This window comes from Anas acuta, chromosome 1 (genome assembly GCF_963932015.1).
Source record: "Anas acuta chromosome 1, bAnaAcu1.1, whole genome shotgun sequence".
NCBI classification, from domain to species: Eukaryota; Metazoa; Chordata; class Aves; order Anseriformes; family Anatidae; genus Anas; species Anas acuta.
In genome coordinates, this window is record NC_088979.1 from 40,395,532 (window position 1) to 40,419,081 (window position 23,550).

The 23,550-nt window shown below is 32.0% G+C and overlaps 1 protein-coding gene and 1 long non-coding RNA gene across 2 annotated transcripts in view; one reads left to right on the top strand and one right to left on the bottom strand.

Moving 5' to 3' along the window:
* Positions 1–250: 250 nt before the first annotated feature.
* Positions 251–7,747, top strand: LOC137853516 (uncharacterized). The gene is made up of 3 exons (XR_011094543.1): positions 251–3,226; positions 4,402–4,524; positions 7,624–7,747. It is a non-coding gene; the product is annotated as an uncharacterized lncRNA (long non-coding RNA).
* The window catches only part of KLHL1 (kelch like family member 1), a 249,487-nt gene continuing 231,715 nt past the window's right edge, over positions 5,779–23,550 (bottom strand). Inside the window, exons 9-11 of the mRNA XM_068675942.1 lie at positions 21,660–21,872; positions 17,046–17,217; positions 5,779–15,294 (exon numbers count right to left, since the gene is read on the bottom strand). Coding sequence (XP_068532043.1) covers positions 15,235–15,294; positions 17,046–17,217; positions 21,660–21,872 — 445 coding nt within the window. The 3' untranslated portion in view covers positions 5,779–15,234. The remainder of the gene's footprint in view (positions 15,295–17,045; positions 17,218–21,659; positions 21,873–23,550) is intronic.

Sequence of the window (23,550 nt, forward strand, 5' to 3'; positions counted from 1 at the left end):
GTGCCAGGGGAGTTTTAGGTTAGATGTTAGGAAGAATTTCTTTACTGAAAGGGTTGTTAGGCACTGGAACGGGCTGCCCAGGGAGGTGGTGGAGTCACCATCCCTGGAAGTCTTCAAAAGACGTTTAGATGTAGAGCTTAGGGATATGGTTTAGTGGGGACTGTTAGTGTTAGGTCAGAGGTTGGACTCGATGATCTTGAGGTCTCTTCCAACCTAGAAATTCTGTGATTCTGTGATTCTGTGATTCTTAGTAAAGGTCTAGACACCTACCTGCCTTCATACTGATCAATTCTGACTTTTTATCAGTCACTATTCTGTTTTTCTATAACCATAGGATTCCTCAAACCCTTCAAAAGCAGTTTGATGAAGCTTGAACTTTGACTACATTTATAATTTATCCTGCAAATGTATTTTTTGGTGCAATGTGCCAGACATCAGATTAAAAAACCTGTCAGGCTCTGGAACACTATTTTGCTTGTGGTCAGACAGCCTATGTCTTGTGCTTGACTGCACAATGAAGGTCTTTCACTTGCAAAATAATAAGTAAAAAAGGCAAAGAAATTAGAAAAAATCCACCATAGTAGGTATGTTCTGAAAACAATACTAGTTAACACCTCCATGCATGAGGAATGTAGGTAGTTATGCTGTACAGAATATAGCACCATATCAAAAATAACTCCCACAGCCATTTAGCCCACTGACTTACTGAGGGTCACAGGCCTCCATTATAGGAGTGACATCACAGCTTTTGATACAAGGAAATGAATAACTTCTGTTTTCATAGCATTTTTTTTAAACTTGCTACCTAGGTTTTTAGTTCAAGCAATCTTTCTTTGCTTCAGAGTTTTACCACTTTCCTGGGTGCCTAAAATCTTGAGTATTTTACACAGAGCAAAATACTTTCTTACCTTCATAGTTTTAATGAAATTGTGGCATTCTTGGAAATTTCTTTACACTCAAAACATGGTTTCTTTTGCTTAACTGATATTTTCACTTTGCTCAACTACTTATGAAATTGCCAGGCAACTTAATGCTATTTTAACTTTAAAATCTTTATCTATAGTAAGGAATGTATATTTTTTCCTGGATATCTATATTGTTAAAAGTATATTTACAGAATACGTATTAGGTATACACGAACTTCCTCTGATCAAGTGCAGAACTGTGGGATTTTGTTTGTTTTGTTTTGTTTTTTACTGAGAAATATCATGGAAAAGTTAAAGCAAGAATATATCTGACATGTTAGATCTACATATAAGCTAATTCACCTGCAACTGCCCAGGATATGAAATATAAATCATTATTTCAATGTACAGAAACAATCAGTACAAGTGCAAGTGAGAATGACCTAAATTATCTGAGAGAAAATGCTGAAAATGAGAAGTTGTGGGTTCAGAACTTCATTTCATTGATGTCTGCATCAACTAATAATATTTTAATATAAATGGACCATAAAATGCATGATGTAATCTATAAAACATCTTATGCAGAGCCAAAACAGAAATTTCTCATGATGAATGCCCAGATTAATAGATTAGAAAATCATCTTAATTCTCACACTTATGCTTGTGCTCTGGCCCAATGAAGCTTTCATACTTTGCTGCCTAATGATACATTTGCAGCAATGTGGAGGTTGTGTTGTGTATAATCCCCTAATCATAGTTTGTGCACAAACTGAAATGTTGATGGATGTTGTAAATGTAAAATTTAAAACTGAGGTTACAAAAAGAGTATCATGAATTCACAATATATCATTTATTTCCGTTCTTAGGCCACAAAAATTTGTGGATCAAAATACTGCCTTTCCTTCCTTCCTTCCTTCCTTCCTTCCTTCCTTCCTTCCTTCCTTCCTTCCTTCCTTCCTTCCTTCCTTTTTCTCTTTCTTTCTTTCTTTCTTTCTTTCTTTCTTTCTTTCTTTCTTTCTTTCTTTCTTTCTTTCTTTCTTTCTTTCTTTCTTTCTTTCTTTCTTTCTTTCTTTCTTTCTTTCTTTTTCATGCAGAATTAATAGGTTGCTGTGAAAAGAGAAGAGGACAACAGATATTTTTTTAAACATTACTAGAAAAGCTGATATCTTGTTAATTTAAGATTTAATTTCACAGTATGTAAATAACATAAGCTTTAGGGACCTCCCATTCTGATCATTTACTTTTCAAAGATGCAAGGTGATAAGAATTCTCCCAGGATAATTGTGGGCCTGGCCAAGGTGTAGTAAGAAATGGGCTCAGGAGTAAGGAGTCCTTAAGAAGGAATCATGTATGTATTCTTTGGAGTTTATGTATCCATAAAGTTGAGTTGTCATCTAACAAACATTAATATGAGACCATAGGTACTATTTTATACAAATGATCAACACTCCTTAGCTACTTGTAGAGTTCAAGAAAACTCCAGGTATATGGAGCTAGAAAATAATTCTGTCTCATGAAATCAATTACTTGCCACTGCAGGAAAACATGTCTTGTAAATTTATTGTAGAGGTTTAGATTCCCCCTTAAATACAACCGTATTTTCAAACTATGTATTATTCAGTTATCATCTAAGTATTCTCACTAGAAGGCAGTTCCAGACCTTTAGTCTTCCCTTACTTCAGTATTTTATTTTAGTTTCTGACTGCAAATTATTCTTAACCACTCTAGTTGTACTTTTTTTTTCCTGCCGCGTGTGATACTTTAAATGTTCTTCTTTTTTTTTTTTCATTGTTTACTGTTTTGCCCTCTGTTGCCTTTGCAGTGAATGGTCATAGTCTGTGTCATTCTGATTTTAACTGTGCTAAACTATGATTTTAATCTAGATTTTTAACTAGGCTCTGAATCCTCCTATCCTTCCCCTTGCAACAGATCCAACATGAAATAATACTTCATTGAACATGGATGATGAAAAGGAAATGCATAGATACAGTAATAAATGTTTTCTCTTTACAAATATAAAATCTTGGTAACATAAATTATACATGTTCAGTATGGGTTATCTTTCTTGAAAGAAAAAAAAAAAAGCCTTGATGATGCTAAAATAATTTTCTAATACTTATACTAGGACACATTGAAACTCTTTTCATCCATAAATAGATATAATATTTCCAATACAACATAACCAGGACTTCTTGATGAAATATGGAATATATGTATTCAAGCGAGAGGAGGTTAAATGAAGAATACTGCAAGGAAAAAGAAAACTATGAGCTCCAGCTAACTGTGGTGTGAAGAAGACTTTCCAACACACCATATAAGTGGTAAGGAAATTTGGGTTCCTGGAAGCTAGAGAAAATGTGGCAATGGAAGAAAACTGGAAAGGGGAGGAAATTATAACCTGTATAACTTACTAGGAGGAAAAAGAAGGTCATGAGAGAAAGAAAATGATCACATACATAAGACAGGAAACCATAAATGAGACTCCGAAGAAACACAGATAAAGAAAAGGAAGAAAAACACAACAGTAAGCAATAAGAGATCAAAAATAACTTTCAAATTTTAGATTTTCATTTAAGCATTCAAAATAAAAGTTTGACCTAAAAAATATAAAAAACTAACTACCTCTGTTAACAAATAAAACTTCTCCTATAACAGCATGATTTTGATTTGTAGACCCTTAATATATAACCTTAATTCTGATCACTGAAATAAAGTCAGCAGGGCTCAAAAAAAAATCATATTACCTTTGGAAAGTTATGTTATATGCCAGCCATGTTTGACTGTGTAATTTATTTCCAGTTCCAATTTTACAAGAATTTACACAGAATGTAGTGTATGGCCACTATAGACAACATCTTTTTAATTAGCCATGATTTGATTGTATGGTATTTAAGAGCAATGTAAGACCATGACAGAAGTAGTCTCTATGGCAAAGTTTATCTTGTACGAAAGACTAAATTCATCTGAACAAAAAGAGAAGTTCTTGCTTATTTTCTAACATCTTTTATAAAAAGAAATTTTGACACTTCAGCCTTATAAGAAATAGATTAAGGTAAATGTTAAAAGGAAGTATGTTCTCAGCAAAGGTTCTGCAGTCAAACTGTCCACCTTAGAAATACTCATGTTAGTTATTCAAAATTCGTGCTTATTGATGCAGTCATGTCTAGACTATTCGTCTCTCCAAGGAGTTTGAAATCACTTAATTCAAATTCCAATATATGCATTCTTTATGCTTCAAGAGTCTGTATTCTAATTTGACTTTGGCAGAACTTCTAACCTATCTGTCATGTATCCTTCATATATCTTCATCAACATATTTTAGTATATCTTCTCATAAATCCTGTATAAAGTAAGTATATATTATGATCCACATTTCCCAGGTGGGGATTTTAAGTACAGGGTTTCAAGTTCTCCTAGGTTAAACTGTAGGAAAACAGAGGGGTTGAATCTTGAACAGCCTGAAATGTCCATCCATCTGAATTGTCTACCCATACAGAAAAGAGTTCAACTGAGTCTCACTGTAGGATGAAGTCAGAACAAATCTGAAGTGCATAAATGGGCTCAAGAAATATGAAGTTCGCCTTCTACATGCCACAATATAATTTGCTTTAAACACCAGGTAAACATTCCAACCATGTGATATAAGCCAGCTTGTATTTTGCCTGCATATTTGCTTTGCGACCAAGAATTTATTTTCTTATTGATCATTTTTCCAAGCAGAAACAAACAACTTACTTGTGTATGTCTCCTGCTATAATGAAGTCCTGGAACATATAGTTGTACATGTAGAGTGTTTTGTTGTTTTGTTTGTCTGTTAGTTTGTTTGTTTTGTTTTGTTTTGGTTTTGGTTTGGTTTTGTTTGGTTTGATTCAGTTTGGTTTGTATTTTTGGTTGGTTGATTGGTTTGGTTTGTGGTTTTTGCTTTTGTTTTGTTTTTTGAGGGGAAAGGAGAAGTTTTTCATTGTCAGAAGAGATGAAAAAAGAGAAATGACTGAAGTTTTGATTATATTATGTGTCATTCCATTGTGGCCTTGATAGTCCAACTTTAAAAAAAGGGTAAATGATTTAACTATTAATGATTATCAGAGTCTTGTCCACTGCATTTACACATGGGAAACAACGTATAGATGAGTTTAAAACATATAAGACTTACTTTTGTGGCCATATCCACTTAACAGAATCATCTCTGCAACACATAAAAACAAGCATATTTATTTTTGCACAGTGACACTTTCAGGATTCAAATTCATTAAAAACAGGTTGTGTCAAACAAATCTAGGTTTCAGAATTTAACATTGTGCTCTATGTCTTCACTTGCATTCTATACACATATGTCCAAGATATAATAGAACCATGGTAAAAGCATAACATTAAGTAAAGTGCTCTGCATATATTGCAAAATTTAGCACAGCTTAATTTAACGTATTTACAGCCATATTTATACATTTTTATAAAATATTTATTCTCATACATTCCAATCCACTGTACGCTTATTTTGCTCTGTAGTTTTCCTTACCATACTAAACACACATATCTCATCCTAAGCTATTTCTTAAATAACAGGTTTTTTTTTTCAACTAAAATTTCAGACTTCTAAATGGATCAATTCAATGCAAAAGCCCTGTAATACATCTGCAAGCAATTTAACTCTCAGATGACAGCACTGGAAAGTTTATTTTTATAACATACTGCTAACCACATTAAGCCTACTATAGTCCACTTGCTTAGTTTCTTCTAAGCAGCCATAATCCAATACAAGCTCTATTGGTTTGGATGTTGTATGGAGAAGCTTTTTAGTTTAAGAATAAGTCATCCATTATCATAAATATTCTGATACTGTATGATAATTTGACAGTTCTAGACAACTTAGTACTATTTAATTTAATTTAATTTTATTTTATTTTATTTTATTTTATTTTATTTTATTTTATTTTATTTTATTTTATTTTATTTTATTTTATTTTATTTTATTTTATTCTGTCTATGAAGTTCTCCATTGTGTCCATAATATTTACTGTTGTGCCATTTTTATGCTGGTTAACACTCTTCCCCTGACTAATTCTAATTTTACAATTAATTATACTTTACAGTTAAATTAATGAACATATACTGGAATTAAAAAGGACATTGCCAAATAGTATCTATTTATTGTGGTTTGTTTTTGTTTGTCTCTTTGTTTTGGTTGATTGGTTCTAGGAGGGAAGGGAAAGATTCAAGTAAGTCAAGCAAGTAAGATCCATTGAAAACCTTGTGTTCATTTTCTTTATAAATTATGACTCTAATTTAGTTTCCTAATGTCAACTAAACCTGTCTCCTAGATACCTGTCTCCTTCTCTAGACAACGTTTTTTAAAATTGTGTTATGCAAGCTTATTCCAGGAGAATCTTGCCAAGTATTTTTATACAAGGTTCTGCGCATTATATGAAAAACAAAAATTTTCAGCTGCATAAATACATTGAATACAATATGTGGGAAAAAATGAATAAAAAGATCAAAAGAAATGGCCTGTGATTTTCAGAAGCATTTAACACTTGTTATTTACAGTGAAATCAACAATCAATCCCATTTTCTTCAAAATTGCACAAAGAAAGATAGTGAATATGACTAAAAAAAAAAAAAAAAGAAAATTTACCTACAGTAGCTGCATAATAGATGTTATTTCAAAAGTTGTCTATAATTACAAAACATATTTCTTGAACTATTTCTAAAAACATTGTGTTGATAAGGAATATATGTTATAGTGTAAGCCATTCACAAAAGAAATGATAACATGGATAGTCTCATAAGAAAGTCAAGCACATTTACAATTTCAGACATCACATTGTTTGGTAGTTTTGTTCTTGCTTCATTGCTGGGATTTCTACTAAACTAGGTGCCCAAATCATGCTTCATTGCATTGGCACCCTTTTAAATCAAATCTCAGGAGAGTATGTATCTGTGTGAATGTATTTAGATGAGCTGAACCATCCAGTGAGATGTGCTTGGTTTTCTCTTCTGCTACCATACAAGGTCCTGAAATAACTAATTTTCATTCATTGGTTACAGCAATTTAGCACATCTTATGTTTCTATGTAATCTTACTTTGTGTACCTAAATGCTTCTGAAGTTTAATCATATGGACACATTTTTTTTGTTTACTGTAATAAATCACTTCCCTAGCCCCAAAATCTAGCCAGGTATCTAAATCAGTCTCTAATCTTAGGAAGCCAGGAGCTGCAGATACAATTTACTGAATTTTGTTTTCCTTGTAGGTTAGCAGATATATTTTACTTCTTTTGCATCTCATATGGCAGCTCAAAATTATCCACTCTGAAAATCACAACATTGTTTGACTTCAGAGCATGGAAAATGTTTTTGTTTATACATAGTTGACTTTTGCAGTTATGTTCTAAATGGAACTCCTGTCACAGTTATTTTAAATAAATGTTTGTATGGCCAGTTCCTTCTAAGTATTTAGCAACTTCTAGAGATTCATCTCTCCCAACTTGAACATTTGTCTTACAAAATGTAGGTATCTACTGTGTGAATAGCTGCATCTGAACTAAGCATCTTAGGATCCTTTTGCAGTCAGTGGAGAGAAACATGCTTTTAGAGTATGATTTATTTCACCTTTAGAATGAGATGTATCATGTCTGAGAAATACTTAAAGTAAATATCTGGATATTTATTCATTCAGCCTGTTATTAAAAGTCTTATTTCTCTTTTTCCTTTCTTATAGGATAATTGACCATTTTCAATTTGTCAATATCCTGGAAAATACACAGATGTGAAAGAAGAAAAAAAATGCCTCCCCCATACTTTCATCTACTGTTTCCACTGTGTCTACGTATGCTGTGTTTCCACTGTCTGTATGCTCTACAGAAATGCACCCAGAAACACCTTAGCCAAGAATAACCTAAGTCTTCATTAGGCAGTAGCAACTACTGTAGATTTTTTTTTAAATACCTCTGCAGAATAAAGGAGATTTACTCATGACTTGCTTATAGAACAAATTTCTGACTGAAGATTTTTGTTTTGTTTTGTTTTGTTTTTCTGAATAAAATCAAGTTTTTATGGTAAAAGGAATGTCTTCAAGTTAGCATCTTCCATACTTATACACATCATACCAGTATTAATTATATTAACTGTACTCTCATATTTATGTTCATTATATGTGACACTCACCTGAAAGTCACGGTTTCAGTCTTAAGCAACTAAAGTAATACATTCAGCCTTTCTTATGCAGGTGGTTTACAAATGCTAGGTGGTTTACAGTACCAGCTACTGGCACTGAGTGCGTATGTATAAGGAATCATGAATTCGTGTGAGTTACCTATACATAAGCACCTAATGTTATCTAGGATTTTTTAGGGCTTCCCATTTGAACTTCAGTTGCCACTTCAAAATTTCAGCTGTGTCATATCTGCTAGCATTGTGTGGATGTTCCTATAGGGGAATAACAAAACTACATGCTCATCTACTTAATTTAAATATCTTATTATCTGAACAAGATCTCCGTACGGGAGCCTTCAAAAGCTCTCCACTGATTTTTGTAGGGGACAGCTTCTATATTAGAAATACTTCACTAAGGGTAGTAGGGACTTTAAATACAAGCCATCCAAAAAGATTGAATATGATCCTGGTTTATAGACACAATTCTAAAGAGTACTAGACTACTAGACTTCTACAGAAACAGATTGTTTTGTTTTGAAGCATCATGTAATGATCAAGGAAAAACCTGGGAAAATATGGAGTGACAGAAGTAGAAGTTGTTTATAGCTAGTTGAAAAGCTTTAACTGCTTTTCAAATCCTTTAAGTGTTTGAAAACGATTTGGCAGCTCCATAGCCCCCCAAGGGGAAGCTGTGAATAGCCAGTGTTTACAAGCTACATTTTTTCCAACCACTGTATTTCTTACCTTTGCTAGTAATTTTTCTTATGGTTCAGTTTCCAGGAGTTGCAGTCCAGCACATATGGAAATAAAGGTTTTGCTGATTTAAGGATTTTGAGCAGTCTCTCTGCCCCTAACTGCCACTAATCCCCACGAACTATGAAGCAGAAATATAATGAGGGAATTTGCAATGAAATGTAAGGTTATGTCAATATGAGAAGCTTTATACTGGATTTACAATAAGGCTGAAGAATAATTATTCTGCTGGATATTTCATGCATTCTGATTTAAGTTAGAACAGATATATTGCATGGATATCTATTTTTAAACATAAATATTTTTGAAGTTACTGTTAAATATTGGGATTATCTTCTGGGTTGTCAATGAGTCCATATTACTTAGTATATGTATATCTACTTGGTACAGTAGATATCCAAAAATTTAATATTCTTAGAATTTAAAGTATATAACTAGTTGCTGAGCTCTAAGATATAGTTGAGTTGTTGTTTTCAGTAGTGAGATTTTAAATATTACTTTGGGATAAATAACATTTTTTCTTATCTTATGGTGAATGTACAAATGCAAGTCCCTATTTTATAAAAAGAAATATAAGAAATGACTGCTTTCAAATAGTATTTTAATTTATGAGCCATTAGAGTGGTTGCAAAGTTATTTACCTAAAGTCAAATTGCTTCTGTTGGAAATAACATTACATTTCCAGGGAATGTCTTCTTGCAAGTAGCAAAAAAATCTATTTCCCCAATACTCTTTTCACATTTCTTAGATACTGATATTCTACTGCATTATCCTTCTCACAGTATTTTATATTCTGATGTTTTGATAAATATCACCCTTATAACACTGGATGCTATATGTGGTAGAAAATTTGAATCAAACTTCTTGCAAGGTTGGAAAACTGCTCTGTGAGCAGTCCATGTTCTTGATTTCTGATTTTTGCATGCCATAAAAAAGTTTCAAAGGTGAGTTGTAAATAGTGCATTTGATATTTTATTAACTCAACTGGAGATGCACTTTGGATTGGAAGAAATCTGGAGACAATGAGACACATTCATAAACATGAACACCTGTAAGAAATGCGGATGCTAGCACTGGGAGCATGAATTATGCATGAATAAAAATGCAGCATTTTAAAGTTTTAAAGTTGGAGTCATTTCTCAATATTTGGTAGCTCTCTAATAAAAGTGTTTACATTTTTATAAAACTCACATTTGCATTTAAATATATAGATTTTTAGAACACTGAAGATATATCGAAGAAGTTTTACTTTGGAAAAGAAAAATAAGCTGTTCTTTGTAATGTCATGTACATCCACTTCTTTGCATATAGAGCGGTGAAGAATTGATTACCCGTATGCTGTACTGTTATACTTGCTGCTTTCATCAGAAACAATTCTGTGGGAAAATGCTCTTAATAGTAGAAAGCCTCTGTAGCATAAAATAAATGAGGGGTGGGGAAGGGATAAGAGTAAGAAAGTAGGAACAGTTATTTATTGTACATACAGCCAAAGTGCAGGTGGATTTTGAACACACACACACACACACACAAAAATAAATAAAAATAATTAAAAATTAAACAACAACAACAAAAACATCCTCTTACAAGATGTGAATTTGATATAGGTAAATAGTTCAGGTATCATGAAATCCCATATATGCAGAGTCAAATGTCTAAATTTCTTACTATATTACAGAATTACTCATGTAATGTTAATACTGCCATTTGATAATAGTTACAAGAGCTTTTTTTTAAGCCTTTACAGAAATGTCTTCTCTATTTATTCACAATGAAATACTTCATGCAAAATCTCAGATAACAGAGTATACTTTATTATGCTCAGTCCATTGTGAACACCCTAATAGGTGTGAAATCTGTTATGGATAACCTGTACTTCATGGTAATCAGAGTGCACAGTGCCTCTAGTTCATGGACATCAAGTTCTGAGCCATTAAATTTGAGTAAGTTCAAACTCATTTGTGAGTTATTTTTACTGAAGACATTTGGACTTGTCTATATATACATATCTGTTTGGACCTTCTAAATATATAGAACAATCTAAATAATGAATATAGCAGTTTCTAGATGCATTTTAACATGAACACTGCTATAAGTAATGACCGTTTAATGTCAGTTCTCTGTAGAATAGAATGATGCTCAAGAAAATAACTTTTTTGGACTCTGTCATAATGGTTCCCTTATGTCAATTAATGCTAGCTTATCAAAGTAACATTATGAGATGGGTAACATCCTTAAAACCTCCTTGAAGTGCTTTAATTATTTGACAGACTTCATATATGTTTATATGTCTATCTTGAATGAAAAACACTGTTGTTGTTTTATTTGTTAGGTTTACTTTTGCTTTTAAATTATATTAGTCTTTTGATCATAAGAACATAGAAACAGATATGAATCACATATTTATGATTAAAAGTAAGTTCAAAATATTGCTCCCTGCATACATTTTTATTGCCTTGCTTGTCACTTTGATTCCAATGCGCAAATCTGCAAGAAAATTGAACCTCAAATACCCCGTAATGAGAGGTCCTCAAAGTAATGACTGCTAAATTATTTAATTATTTTTTTTCTTTTTCTTTCTGTTTTTACATCTAGCATCCACCACTGTCAAAAATAAAAACTTAAATGAAAGGTCCAAAACTGCAAGGTCATATAGTTCTATAAGCAATAGAGGATCACAATATTAGTTTTTCTTCTGCAAAATATTTCTTTAGCATTGCTATATTGATAACAAACAAACAAACAAAAAAATAGTGTTCTCGAAGTCATGAAAATAGACTTACCTATTTTGCTTGATGATTTTCTAGGAAACATTTAGATAATTATATTCTAGACTTTCTAGAAAAATTATATTATTGGAATTCAACTATCTATAATTTTGAGACTAAGTAAATCAGGAAGACTAATTGATAACAGGGATAACATTATTGTATTTTTCCTTGATTTTGTTTAGCTTAACAGTCAATCAAAACCATGCAAAAATAAAATTTCTTCTATGATTTAAATAATATATTAATTAACATTAATGACATGACCACAGCTTATTCCCTCTTTTGTGAAACCCACATATATGTGTATATATATAAAGAGAGAGATGTATATATATATAGGTATTGTTTCTGCAAACATTTCAAAGCTTACAGTATCATCTTTTGTAGCTGTCTTTTAAATACAAATCCTCTGACATACCTTCTCTCAATATTGTTTTCTATCTCTTCATATAAAAACAGACTCAACCAAAGCTAGAAAGTATTTCAGGTCTTTGACCTCCCTTCTGTCTCAAAACCAGTAGTAGTAAGGAGGAAAATAATAAATATCTAATAAATAATTAAAAAATAAATAAATAAAGGAAAAGGATTTTTAGACACGAAGAACAAAGAAATATAAGACTTCTCAGCAGCCACTCAGGACCTTATTTTAACGTATGTTTGATTAATATAAAGATGTTCATATTTGAGATTGGGCAGTATGAACAGTATGAAAAAAAATGGATATAATCCCTGTGTATAAAAACAAGCTAATGCAAAATGAAGACAGCATGATAAAACTAGCTGACTTTCTAGAAATTAAAGCGTGCTACAATGAATAAAATTGAAAAGCAAGAAAAAATAATAACATTTTAGAATATACTTAGAACATTAAACCATAAAATTTCCAAGAAGCATTTTGAAGCATTTTGAGGAATTTAATTATTGATTTCACTGCAATTAATTTCTGTTGGAGATCGGATTTTGTTGTATTTTTCACACTGAAATTAAAGGGTTCATCTGAGAGCAAAGTACCAAGCTAGATGAGACAATCCAGCATTTGAAAAGACATTACATATGCTTTTCCTGCATATGTAATACCATTTAGCAAAAGACAGTGTATCACAACTGATTTTAATGTGTACATAAAAAAGGTATCTTGTTGGTCACATAATCCAAGATTAAGGTTTTATACTGTTCTGATTTAAGTCACAAGGGGACTCCCTTGGGAGTCACAGGTAAAAATATTGTTGTTTTAATAAGAGCAGAGTAAATACAATGGCAAGAAAAAATTATCAAACAAACAAACAAAAAAGAACAAACAAACAAACACCAAACAAACAACAACAAAAACCACTTCTCCCTAAATTCTCTTTAGGAGAAAGTCGACTACATAAGGGCCTATAAAAAGGACCTGAAAGTCAAATTTTGATCTTATTCTATCTAGATTTAAATAATAAATTATTAATTTTACCATTTCAGCATTATTTCAGATAATAGAAGTGGACTAATCTAAAAAACTTCACATGAGAATAATGTTACATTTCAGAAAAAGAGTAAAGGAAAATTGAAAATGGGCATATGAATATTGGGAGAAAAAACTGTAAACAGAATAAAAATGATCAAAGAGAAAAAATATCTATCATAGATTGCAACTATTAGAATTCTTTTTTGAAGGTCAGTATATGTGTAGAGAAAGCATATTCGTATTGTGTATGAATATAATGTAATCAAAAGAAAGTTGTGGGAATAGGATTAAAATTAAATTTTTAAGTTAATTAGGTATCTGTGTAGGAGAACGGCATACTAATGTCTACATTTAATTGCAATTATAATTCTAGAAGCTTCATGGTTTGGTCTCAGAAGGTTATGTTTATGAGAAGCAAAATTTGTAAAGAGGTAACGTTATTAAACAAGGTGTTACAATGGGGAGAAAATTGACATGTTTGTCTGAAGAACACTAAATTTGCAATTCAAAAGCCAACAGGTTGTGGAAAAACAACATTAAAGAATTTACATCTGATTTCTAATTAGTACAGAGAACTATATTAAAAGATTTAAATTGGATTACTTAGGCTTCAGAACTGATGTTCAGTTTGTGTCAGGAAACAAAGATCTCTATGCATGTTAATGCTGTTAAAAGGACAGATATATCTTCAAATCAAATGTCCAAAGTAGGAGTCTGTATATGTTTTTCCATCTCAACTGGCTTCAAAGTTTTCCACTAGGAAAACTCATTTAATTGTAACAGCAGTTCGTTCCCAAAATTAATAGACAGAGGACAATGAGAGTTGCACATTTTGACTACGAAATGTTTTCTAATGTATGAGCAAGGCTTTAAAGAAGAGGAGTACTTGGTAGTCCTATTCCCAGATTTTGTGCCTCCCAGAATAGCATAATTTCATTTAAACTGATTCAGCTGAGCAGATAGAAAATGCCAATGTTAAACCTACTGTCAAGGCAAAAGCTCAAAGAATCATTGCTGCCAGAAATGATCAACCATAAAGGGAAGCACAGATGACATTAGTATATTTACTCTATGAAGTTTATTAGATTGGATGGTATAATTTTGCCTTATTCCATTTGCATATATTCTCAATTCCCTATTTGTAGTTATTCTCAGTGGAAAGTGAAAAGTGATAAATTAGCCACTTTCATCAGGCAGCATTGTGTATGAGTGTCAGAAAGAAATAAAATGTTGTATTTTTTATCTCTTTTGAAATGTGATGAGGACCTGTCATTTTAAACTAGAAGAGGCTGTATAGTCTTCTGGTCATGCCTGACATGTTACATGAGGCAATGTAGGAACAGTAGCAGTTTTCCATTCCTTCATGAGTTTCTAACATGCAGAAGATGCATTAAACAATAAGATTAGAGCCCACATGCTTAAAATGAATATAAAAGTAATTAAAAGTTAGGAAACTGCCCTTTTGACCCCCACTTTTTCAATAAAGCTCTGTGACAGCCGAAGACTTGATTTGTGTGTAATCAGATTAAACACTCTGGCTTCCCGTTCAGTAGACTCACTTATAAGAGGTACAATCTGAACTTAAAAAAAAAAAAAAAAGTCATCTTGGAGTATTTTTCTTTTTTTCTTCCTACTGTAGAGCAACAGCTTAATCATTATGAACGAATGTTGAATATCTAGACTTTTTTTATCTTTAGTAAGAACTAATTCTTACGTAACGGTGTAGATAAGAAGGCCATAACCCACTTGAAGAAAAGACATGAAATATTATATTATCTACTTTTCTCTTTCAAAAACACAGTTTAAAAGTGATTAGATGTACTTTGATGTTTCTGCTGTTAAAACTGTTTCAGCCATGAAAACTGTCCATGTATTTCCTCCTGCTTCTTGTCTAGAGCTGTCCCTTGATGGTATTGATTATCCAGTTCTCCAAGACACATTTGTGAGAACAGTACAGAACTTACTACTGCACGCTTGCGTATTTACACCTACGACAGTCTGATTTTTTTTTCTTCTTCTCAGAATATAAATAGTATTTGTGATTTTATAGGGCATAAATCCTTAATCTTCCTCACTTTCAAACTTCTTCATGTCTGTGGCCAACAGAGCATTCAATGTGTAAATCCTTGTTCTCATGACGTTATCATTCTTGTTGTCAGATAGAAAAATAATCATTTCACAGTTAGTAAAATCCTAAGCAGTGCTCACAAAGTCATGGTTGCTTGATGACTACAACACAGGCACCAGCTCTTCCAATATTTAGGGAAGCCATCTGCAGAAAATAAATAAATGAACAAATAAATAGAATTAACTGAATAGGGATGTCATGCAAGAGTTAACATTAGTCTAAAATGTTTCAAACTAATGGGATTAAATACAACCCACAATACCCTAGTGCTGTACTTTTAAAATTACTTAATCATATGTTACATCTTTTATTTGAAAATGTAAGAAGAGGAAAACAAATAAATAAATAAAGGAAGTGATTTTAGAGCATTCATTAACTTTCTGAACTTGTTGATATGCCAGGGGTTTCCAAGTTCTGTAGACTGTGGTTGACATCTCCATTTTAGTCCCGGAGTCAAGGCCAAAGCTAACAATAACAAAACTGTATGGTTCCAGTATTACTAAACAGAGTCAAGTTTCCTTTAAAATAAGTTTGTCAGCTTCAGACACTATTTCAAGACATCAGAAGTAGCTCATAGTTGTAGGAGGCTGGACCTCTTCACTTGTTGAAGCTAACACAGTAGAGGCAGCATCTATGCTATTTAATAATAGTACCCTGTAAGTATTACTACTCTAAAGCAGAGGTGTTACATGTTGCTTAAGTATCTGTTCAAGTGTCCAACTTATGTTTTTATGTGGAATGGAGGTATTTGGAAAATGATTTTTTCAAACGTTATCCTAAACAATATCATAAAAAATGCTCTTTTGCCATACAAATAACAATAGATAAAAAGGTGATGGGCTTTTGCATTTATTTTTACAGCTTTCATATCTAAATTTAAGCTTAGAACAGAAGAATCCCTTTGCAGTCATAAAAAGAAGCAGGCATTTGGGAGATATCTGGCCTGTTTAAAATACTTATTTTAGGATGATATATTTTCAAAGTATGTAATTTTCTTCACTACCTTTAAAAGGAACTTTGGGTCACTAACTCATATGAAAGTATCCACACTGGTGAAATGAATTACGTTTCCAGAAAGTCTTAAAACAGAATTAATAAAAGAAAGCACTGAAATCATCCTTTGTTTCTTCTGAAGGATTTGCTATGACTCTAAATCTTTTCAAGTACTATTGTGAGATAACTGTTGGTATAAGGTGATGGTTGGACCAGATGATCTGAAGAGGTCTCTTCCAACCTTAATGATTCTACGATTCTACAATTGTATGATTCTATGATAATTAAGTACATACATTTCCTCTATAATCAAATCACCAATCCCCACCTTCTTGCACTATAACAATACTTCTATTCTTTTACAGTTCACCATTAGGTGCTTCCATATAGCTTATTTCAAAATATCCATCGAAAATAAGGAAATGGAATTAAAGAATGAAATGAAAACTTGGCTCCATACTTAAAATAAACAAACTGTTTCATATGAAAAATCTTCAGAATATGCTGGTTACCAGTTAAAACTCTGTGTTGACAATTTTTAGAACATTTCTTCTATATGAAGAACTACACAGAGATAATTTGAACAGAAATTGATGAGAACAAGATTTTTGTCTGGAAGATAAAAGATGATATTTCTAACAACTGTTTATTCTGTCTTCTACTAGTTTCTTAATTCTATGTTTGTTTTTTTGTTGTTGTTGTTGTTTTTGTTTGTTTGTTTGTTTTTGTTTTCTATCTGCATTAGGAAACTCAAATTAAACCAAATGATCAAATACTAGGACTAATTTTACAGCCATGGCAATCTCAGATACCATTTCTTTGTTGTTGTTTTCATAAAAGCAATGTTTCTCTCAACAAATGAAAATGTGTTACAGAATTGAAAATACAGACTTTACAATTACCTGCATCCATTCGTTAGTTTGAGGGTCATAGGCTTCCATAGTGTTCAGGTATGTTTGACCATCATATCCACCTACTGCATATAATTTGTCACCAAGTAGACAGACACCAACAGCATCTCGAGGCATACTCAGTGGAGCCACCATTGTCCATGTATCAGTTTTTGGATCATATCTAATGAAAGAGAAAAGTTGAATGGTTAGTATCCACTCATGCTGATCTTTGCATGAAATAAAGCCCTTTTCTGAATAAATAAATTATAAATACATAATCCATGACATCCAATCCAAAATAGCAGAAAGAAAATCAGAAAGAAAAGATGAAGATATATTTTGTTCCCAATTCAAGTAATTTAACATTGATTATAAACTGTGATTTAGTTAACCATCCTGGAAAAACAAGCAAACAAACAAACAAACACAATTAAGCTTTTTATGGCTTAAGGTGTCATAAAATAGATGACAAGCATATAAGAAAATTATCTAAATGTATGCATATATTTATGTATATATTTCAAATAAGAATATTTTTGTAGTACATTAAAATATTCCTGATAAAATTATATTTTACTATATTTTATTTTCTAAAATGTTACTATGCCATCTGTTCATAGCCAGAAAACCTCCCCAGAAATTCAGGGGATATTTTAAAGTGCATTATAGTTAGATTTTCCTCCCAGTTCAAGTGAACAAAGTAGTACAGTTTTCGAGACATTAATCATCATAGAATTTTTAAAACTGAGGGTAGAATTCCTCTTACATAATGATAGCTATTCAAAAATTAAATAGTTAGCCTAGTCTGTTAGATAATAGCCTTAATTTAGGTGTTCATTAGCAATGTAAAATTAGTTAATTCCAGAGGCCATATCATTGTATATATTTTAAACATCTACTGTAAAACAGAAATGAATCACTAAGGATGCCTGGAGTATTAAGTTAAATTAGATACCTCATTTTAAGATGCCTGATATTACCAAAATACCAAATTATATCACAGTATGATGTGATATAAGCAGCTATACTATGTAGTAGAATCACTTTTCAGTGGCAAAAATAAACAGTTTAAGGATAAAATGTCTTTAACACACTTGAGTCATTTTCTTAGGCATAAAGTAGTTGACACTTTGGATATGACAATTTAAAATAATTATAAAAGAATTCTGTAATGGCTAAGTATCTTATTTACAAGTGTTCAGACTACTGAACTACTGACTAATGAAACTATGTACCAAATTTTTTTCTTGCCTCTTAAGAGGCAGTATTAGGTATAAGTTCATGTTTTGGGGGTGCCCAGTTCTTTCAGTATATTTTCTTGTAGACTATACTTTCTTAATCAGAAGTGATTAATCCCTAACTTTTATATATAGATGCTCTACCAAATGAAAAAAAAAAAAAAAAAAGGATTTTACTTTACAAGGTTGAATTTAGCAGCATCTGTAACTATTTCAGTCATTCATATTTTCATAAGCAACCTGTATGAATACTGTTAGAGGTCTTGTTAGAGATTTGGAAATTTATGAACATTTGGAAATTTATGAACATTTTTTGACATAAATATTGCAGCAGTGATGTTTAGTGCTTTTCTTGTGACCTCATTTGCTTCATAAGCATAACCTTCCAATAGGACAAGAATTAATTGCCTTTACTTTAATCTCATTAAACTGTTCTTTATAGTTAAAAACACGTTAGGGAAAAGACTTAGCTCAGCTATTGGCTGTTAATCTTTCTGGCTTTATTGGATCTTCTCAGAAAATAAGATGGTAAAATGTTGTGGTCAACTCTTACGTCTAAAATATCATTAAATTAATGGCGTTTTTCACTTTGCTTCTTTTTATTCCTTTTCTTTGTGTTATTTATTCATATTCTTTCATTTTGATATCTTTCTCTAAGAAGTTTTGACTTAAATATGAGATAAATGTCTTTTAAAACTTGAGAGGAAAATACTTTAAAACAATGTTTGAATACGTGTATATGTAACAGGATTCATACATAACAGATGTCTATATGTAACAAGACAAAATACTGTTAATTTTGAATGGATTTTTTTTCAGACTGTGTGACTTTTTCAGCAAAATCATTGTATGTCTCTAGCTGAAAGAGTTTCTCAACCTTCTTTTCCAGTGTGTATTATATCTGCACCTCCCTAAAGGCAATAAATTTAAATGTACTATTTGATACACTGCTTTTAAATTATGAGGGCCAAGGTGAGGAACTGTAAAAGCAAGATATCTAAATATAATTGACATTTTTGTCCAATTTGTTTTCCTTTTTAATAAACAAGTAACCAAGAGCTAAATATAAAACTTAATTCTATTAACAAGATAGAATTTCAAAAGAATGTGATTTTTTTAATTTACAGGAAAATGTCTGAATTTTCTTATATACTCTTCTGTTAAAAACAACTGTACATTTCATCTGTATAATAACTAGGTATGTTCTATGGTGCAAAGGTTTACAATAAAGTTCCTGAATATGGAAAAAATATATAATTTGAAATCAAAGTGGGAAGGGGAAAAGCTATAGATCACTTTAACTTTTCAATAGCTGTTACATTTAGAGCAAGTAACATTATTTTCTCAGTATTGCTTTACTGCCAAAATATCTCCAAAATTGTATAAATCTTAAATAGAGATTATTGATTATACCTTTAAAAAATAACACAACGTTTACTTTCCCAACATGTGAAACACAGTAAAACATACCTATTGTTTTACTTTTAAGTACTCAAAGCCACAGGAAATCCTCAGAACTGCGTAAACTTAAGTGTTCAAATTGGGAATCTAAATTACTGTTGAGCAAGATTTAACAGTAGTATTCAGAAAACACATATCTTCTCTCACTAAGTAATCCCAAAGTAATCTCAAAAATATATTAAAAATACATTTATTATGTCTGTTTAACAGTCTTTCAGAAAAGAAAAAAAAATAAAAAATTGAATAATGCACATCCTGGCAAACTGTCTCATGAAAGGTCTTGTTCCTGAAGAAGAGACATAGTTAAAAAGATTGATGCCCTAAATATTTACAGCAAGTAGAACTTTCAGGGATATATGAAATAATATAGTAGATCTCATTAACAATTGGTCTTTGGTTTGTTAAGGAGTTTTTATTTTTGGAAGATGATGATTTTTGAATGTAAAAATAGACATACCAAATTACATCCATGCCACCTTATATGTCTGTCAGTCATTGGGAGGGTCATAAGACGTTGTTCATGTTATAGTGCGGTACTTCACTTAATTCACTCTAATAGGTACTCTATGCAAACTAATAGCCTTACAAATTCTGATCTGTGAGTCCTAACTTTTACTCTGGAAGCTAACAGCCCATGAAGTAGATTACCCATATTTTTTGCTATCAGTGCAATAAAAACTCAGCAAAGGACACTGTATAATGTCATTCAGATATCAGAATATAAAATAGCTAAGCACATGTATTTAATTGGTTGCTATCATGATCTCTGAGGAAGACAAATGTAATGGGATGGGTTTTATCTTCAACATCAGAAGGATTTTCTTCTCAGAGACACAAAAAATCAATTAATTAAATAAATAGATAAATAGATAGATGATAGGTAGATAGATTGATAGATAACTTTCCTTGTAAGTACCAACAATCAGAAAGAGCTGGAAAGATTTCATATTTATAAGTATTGTCACTAGCAGTCATTAGGAGTTAGACTTGATGATCCTTGTGGGTCCCTTCCAACTCAGGATCCTCTATGGTTCTATGATTCTAAAATTAATATAAATTTGCTCTATTAAAATTCTGGGTATTTTTCCTTACAAAAGTGTCTGTCAGTGCCAATGCCTATCTTGACTTCTGTGTTTAGATCAACCAAGTACTCAAATATATACGCTTTAAACTTTGCAACCTGCATGTATTTGAAAGTATTTTTCATTACTCTAATTTAAAGCATACAAAAGCTGAAATAGAAAAAAGTGATCCCATGAAACATTTGAGGAGTACCTTCAAAATTAATGTTATAGGCATGCCAACAGTGCCCTACTGCCCTAACAGATATTCTTGAATTTGTGGAATATCCACTTGTGAACTTCAGGGTACTGTAAATACAGCATGTAAGGCTTGTATCAACATTTAAGGGATGTAGTACTAGTGTTAAAAGTAACACTGTCATGTACCGTAAAAATCCATCACTTCAGCATTTCAATTTTTATTGAAATAAAATAAAATAAAATGTTATTGCTACATTAAAGTTACAAAAATCCATGTTGGAAAATTATTTCAGGCCTGAAATTTTATTTCTGTAAAGTTTAGTTTATGATTCTGCAATGTGTAATATTTTGCCATAGAAACAAAGATTTCTTAAAGGAGACATGAAAAGAGTGAAATTGTGTGTCCAATGTAATATCTAATAGTACTGTTAAAAAAAATTAAAAAATCATCTACAAAGCGATTATCTTCTACAGACCTCTGTGAAATTTTTCCAGTAAAGAGGAAGTTAGCATTTGCTGGGGGAAAACAAATAAACAAATGAACAAAAACAAAAGCAACAACAAAACAAACCAAAAAAAATACCACATCTGCTGAATTTTACTATCATTTAAGAAAATGATGCTTCCAGGCATTATCTTCATAAAATTCATATAGTGGATACCTTTCTACATAGTCCAGCAGCCGGGAGCAGTGGTTAGAAGCAGGAGCATCATGACCTCCAACTGCATAAAGGAATCCATCACATGTAGCCACTCCTACACCTCCTCTTCTCTTACACATTGGAGCACACATATTCCATTTATTTGTGTGAGGGTCATAGTATTCCATTGAACTCAAACATGAACTTCCATCCCGACCTCCAACTGAATATAACCTAAGAAAATCCACACAACGAAGTGTTAATAAAACAACATCTCAGAACTGTAGTAATAAAGACAAGGAGTATATTTTTGTTTGGTCGTTTGGTTTGGTTTGGTTTGGTTTGGTTTGGTTTCATTTTGTTTTGTTTTAATCTGACTTTAGCAAATGGGAGAAAAACAAAATATAGTTTCTCAAAAATATATGAATTTCATATGATAAGCATACAGAGGATTTTGATATTTTTTACCGAATCCACATTCTACCTCGTGAAAGTACTTTCCTACTTTGCCCAGTTCAATGGCAATGAATATATTATCTCTCTGGAAATGGGTATCTTCATTCTTTCGTTGCAGTAGATAATGCCAAAAGTGCCAGTGACACACAGATTTATCTCAATATATTTATAAATCATGTAAACACGGTTGCTACTTAACTGCTTATCATCTGTGAGGTGGAAGTGCAAGTGCTAACTTTTAATTGGTAATCTAGACAAACAAGAAAGTTGTAATCCATTTATGATTGTTTCTCTGTGTTTTCATCATGCATCAAAGTTGTGGGAGTCTGACAACTGCTGTCTGCATTTTAATATTTTATCTTGCATAATTCTTTAATATCAAATGGAATCAAAAGCTTTTAGTTCTACATTCCTAAAAAAAAAAAAAAAAGTCACACTGAAGCTTTCTATGCTAAATTACAAGCCAGAAGAAAATAATGTATTCAGTCTTTGATCTAGTATTCATCCTGTTCCACAGAACTACTCTCAATGGGAGTCTCATGTCTGGAATGAATTTTACACTTGTAATATAGGAAAGATCAAATAGGTAGTGCAGAAAAGAAAAGAATATCTCATTATGTTTTAAATATGGATTTTTAAAAAGTACTAACTTGTCTTCATGTTTTCAAAGATCTTGGATAAAATGATAAGTCTTGCCTACGCTACCGTTAGCATGGCTACTCAGCAAGTAAGGTAACAAGTCCTCATCTCAGTCTACAGCTTCCTTGTGAGGGGGAGTGGAGGGGCAGGTGCCGATCTATTCTTTTTAGTGACCAGTGATAGGACCTGAGGGAATGGTGTCAAGCTGCGACAGGGGAGGTTCAGGCTGGATATCAGAAGAGGTTCTTCACTAAGAGGGTTGTCGCGCACTGGAGCAGGCTCCCCAGGGATGTAGTTATGGCACCAAACCTGTCAGAGTTTAATACAATCAAAAGTGTTTGGACAGTCATATGGTCTGAATTTTTGGGTAGACCTGTGTGGTGCCAGGAGTTGGACTCGATGATCCTTATGCGTCCCTTCCAACTCAGGATATTCTATGATTCTATGACACCCACAGGCAGTGTATGTTGCTTTTCTTCATCAGAATATATTATGAGGATTGAGTTCTGTAGGGAAGTCCTGGAAAACTTCTGAAAATATTTTAAATTTGAAATAGCAAAAATGTGGTGAAAAAAACAAGCAAGCAAACAAACAAACAAAACACAATTCTTTTGTGTTTAGCAACTACCTACAGGCAATAAACTTGTTTCCTTCCTCCTTTTGTAATGGTTCGCAGGAGAAAGCAGTTCTGATTGCTCTTTCTGAATAATTCCATGCTGCATTCATTTCTTATATGAATCTTTTTGCAGTCTGTTGCCTTTTCTACACTGCCTGAAGATTAACTAATAGACATTCAGGCTATTTTAAAGTTCAGCCA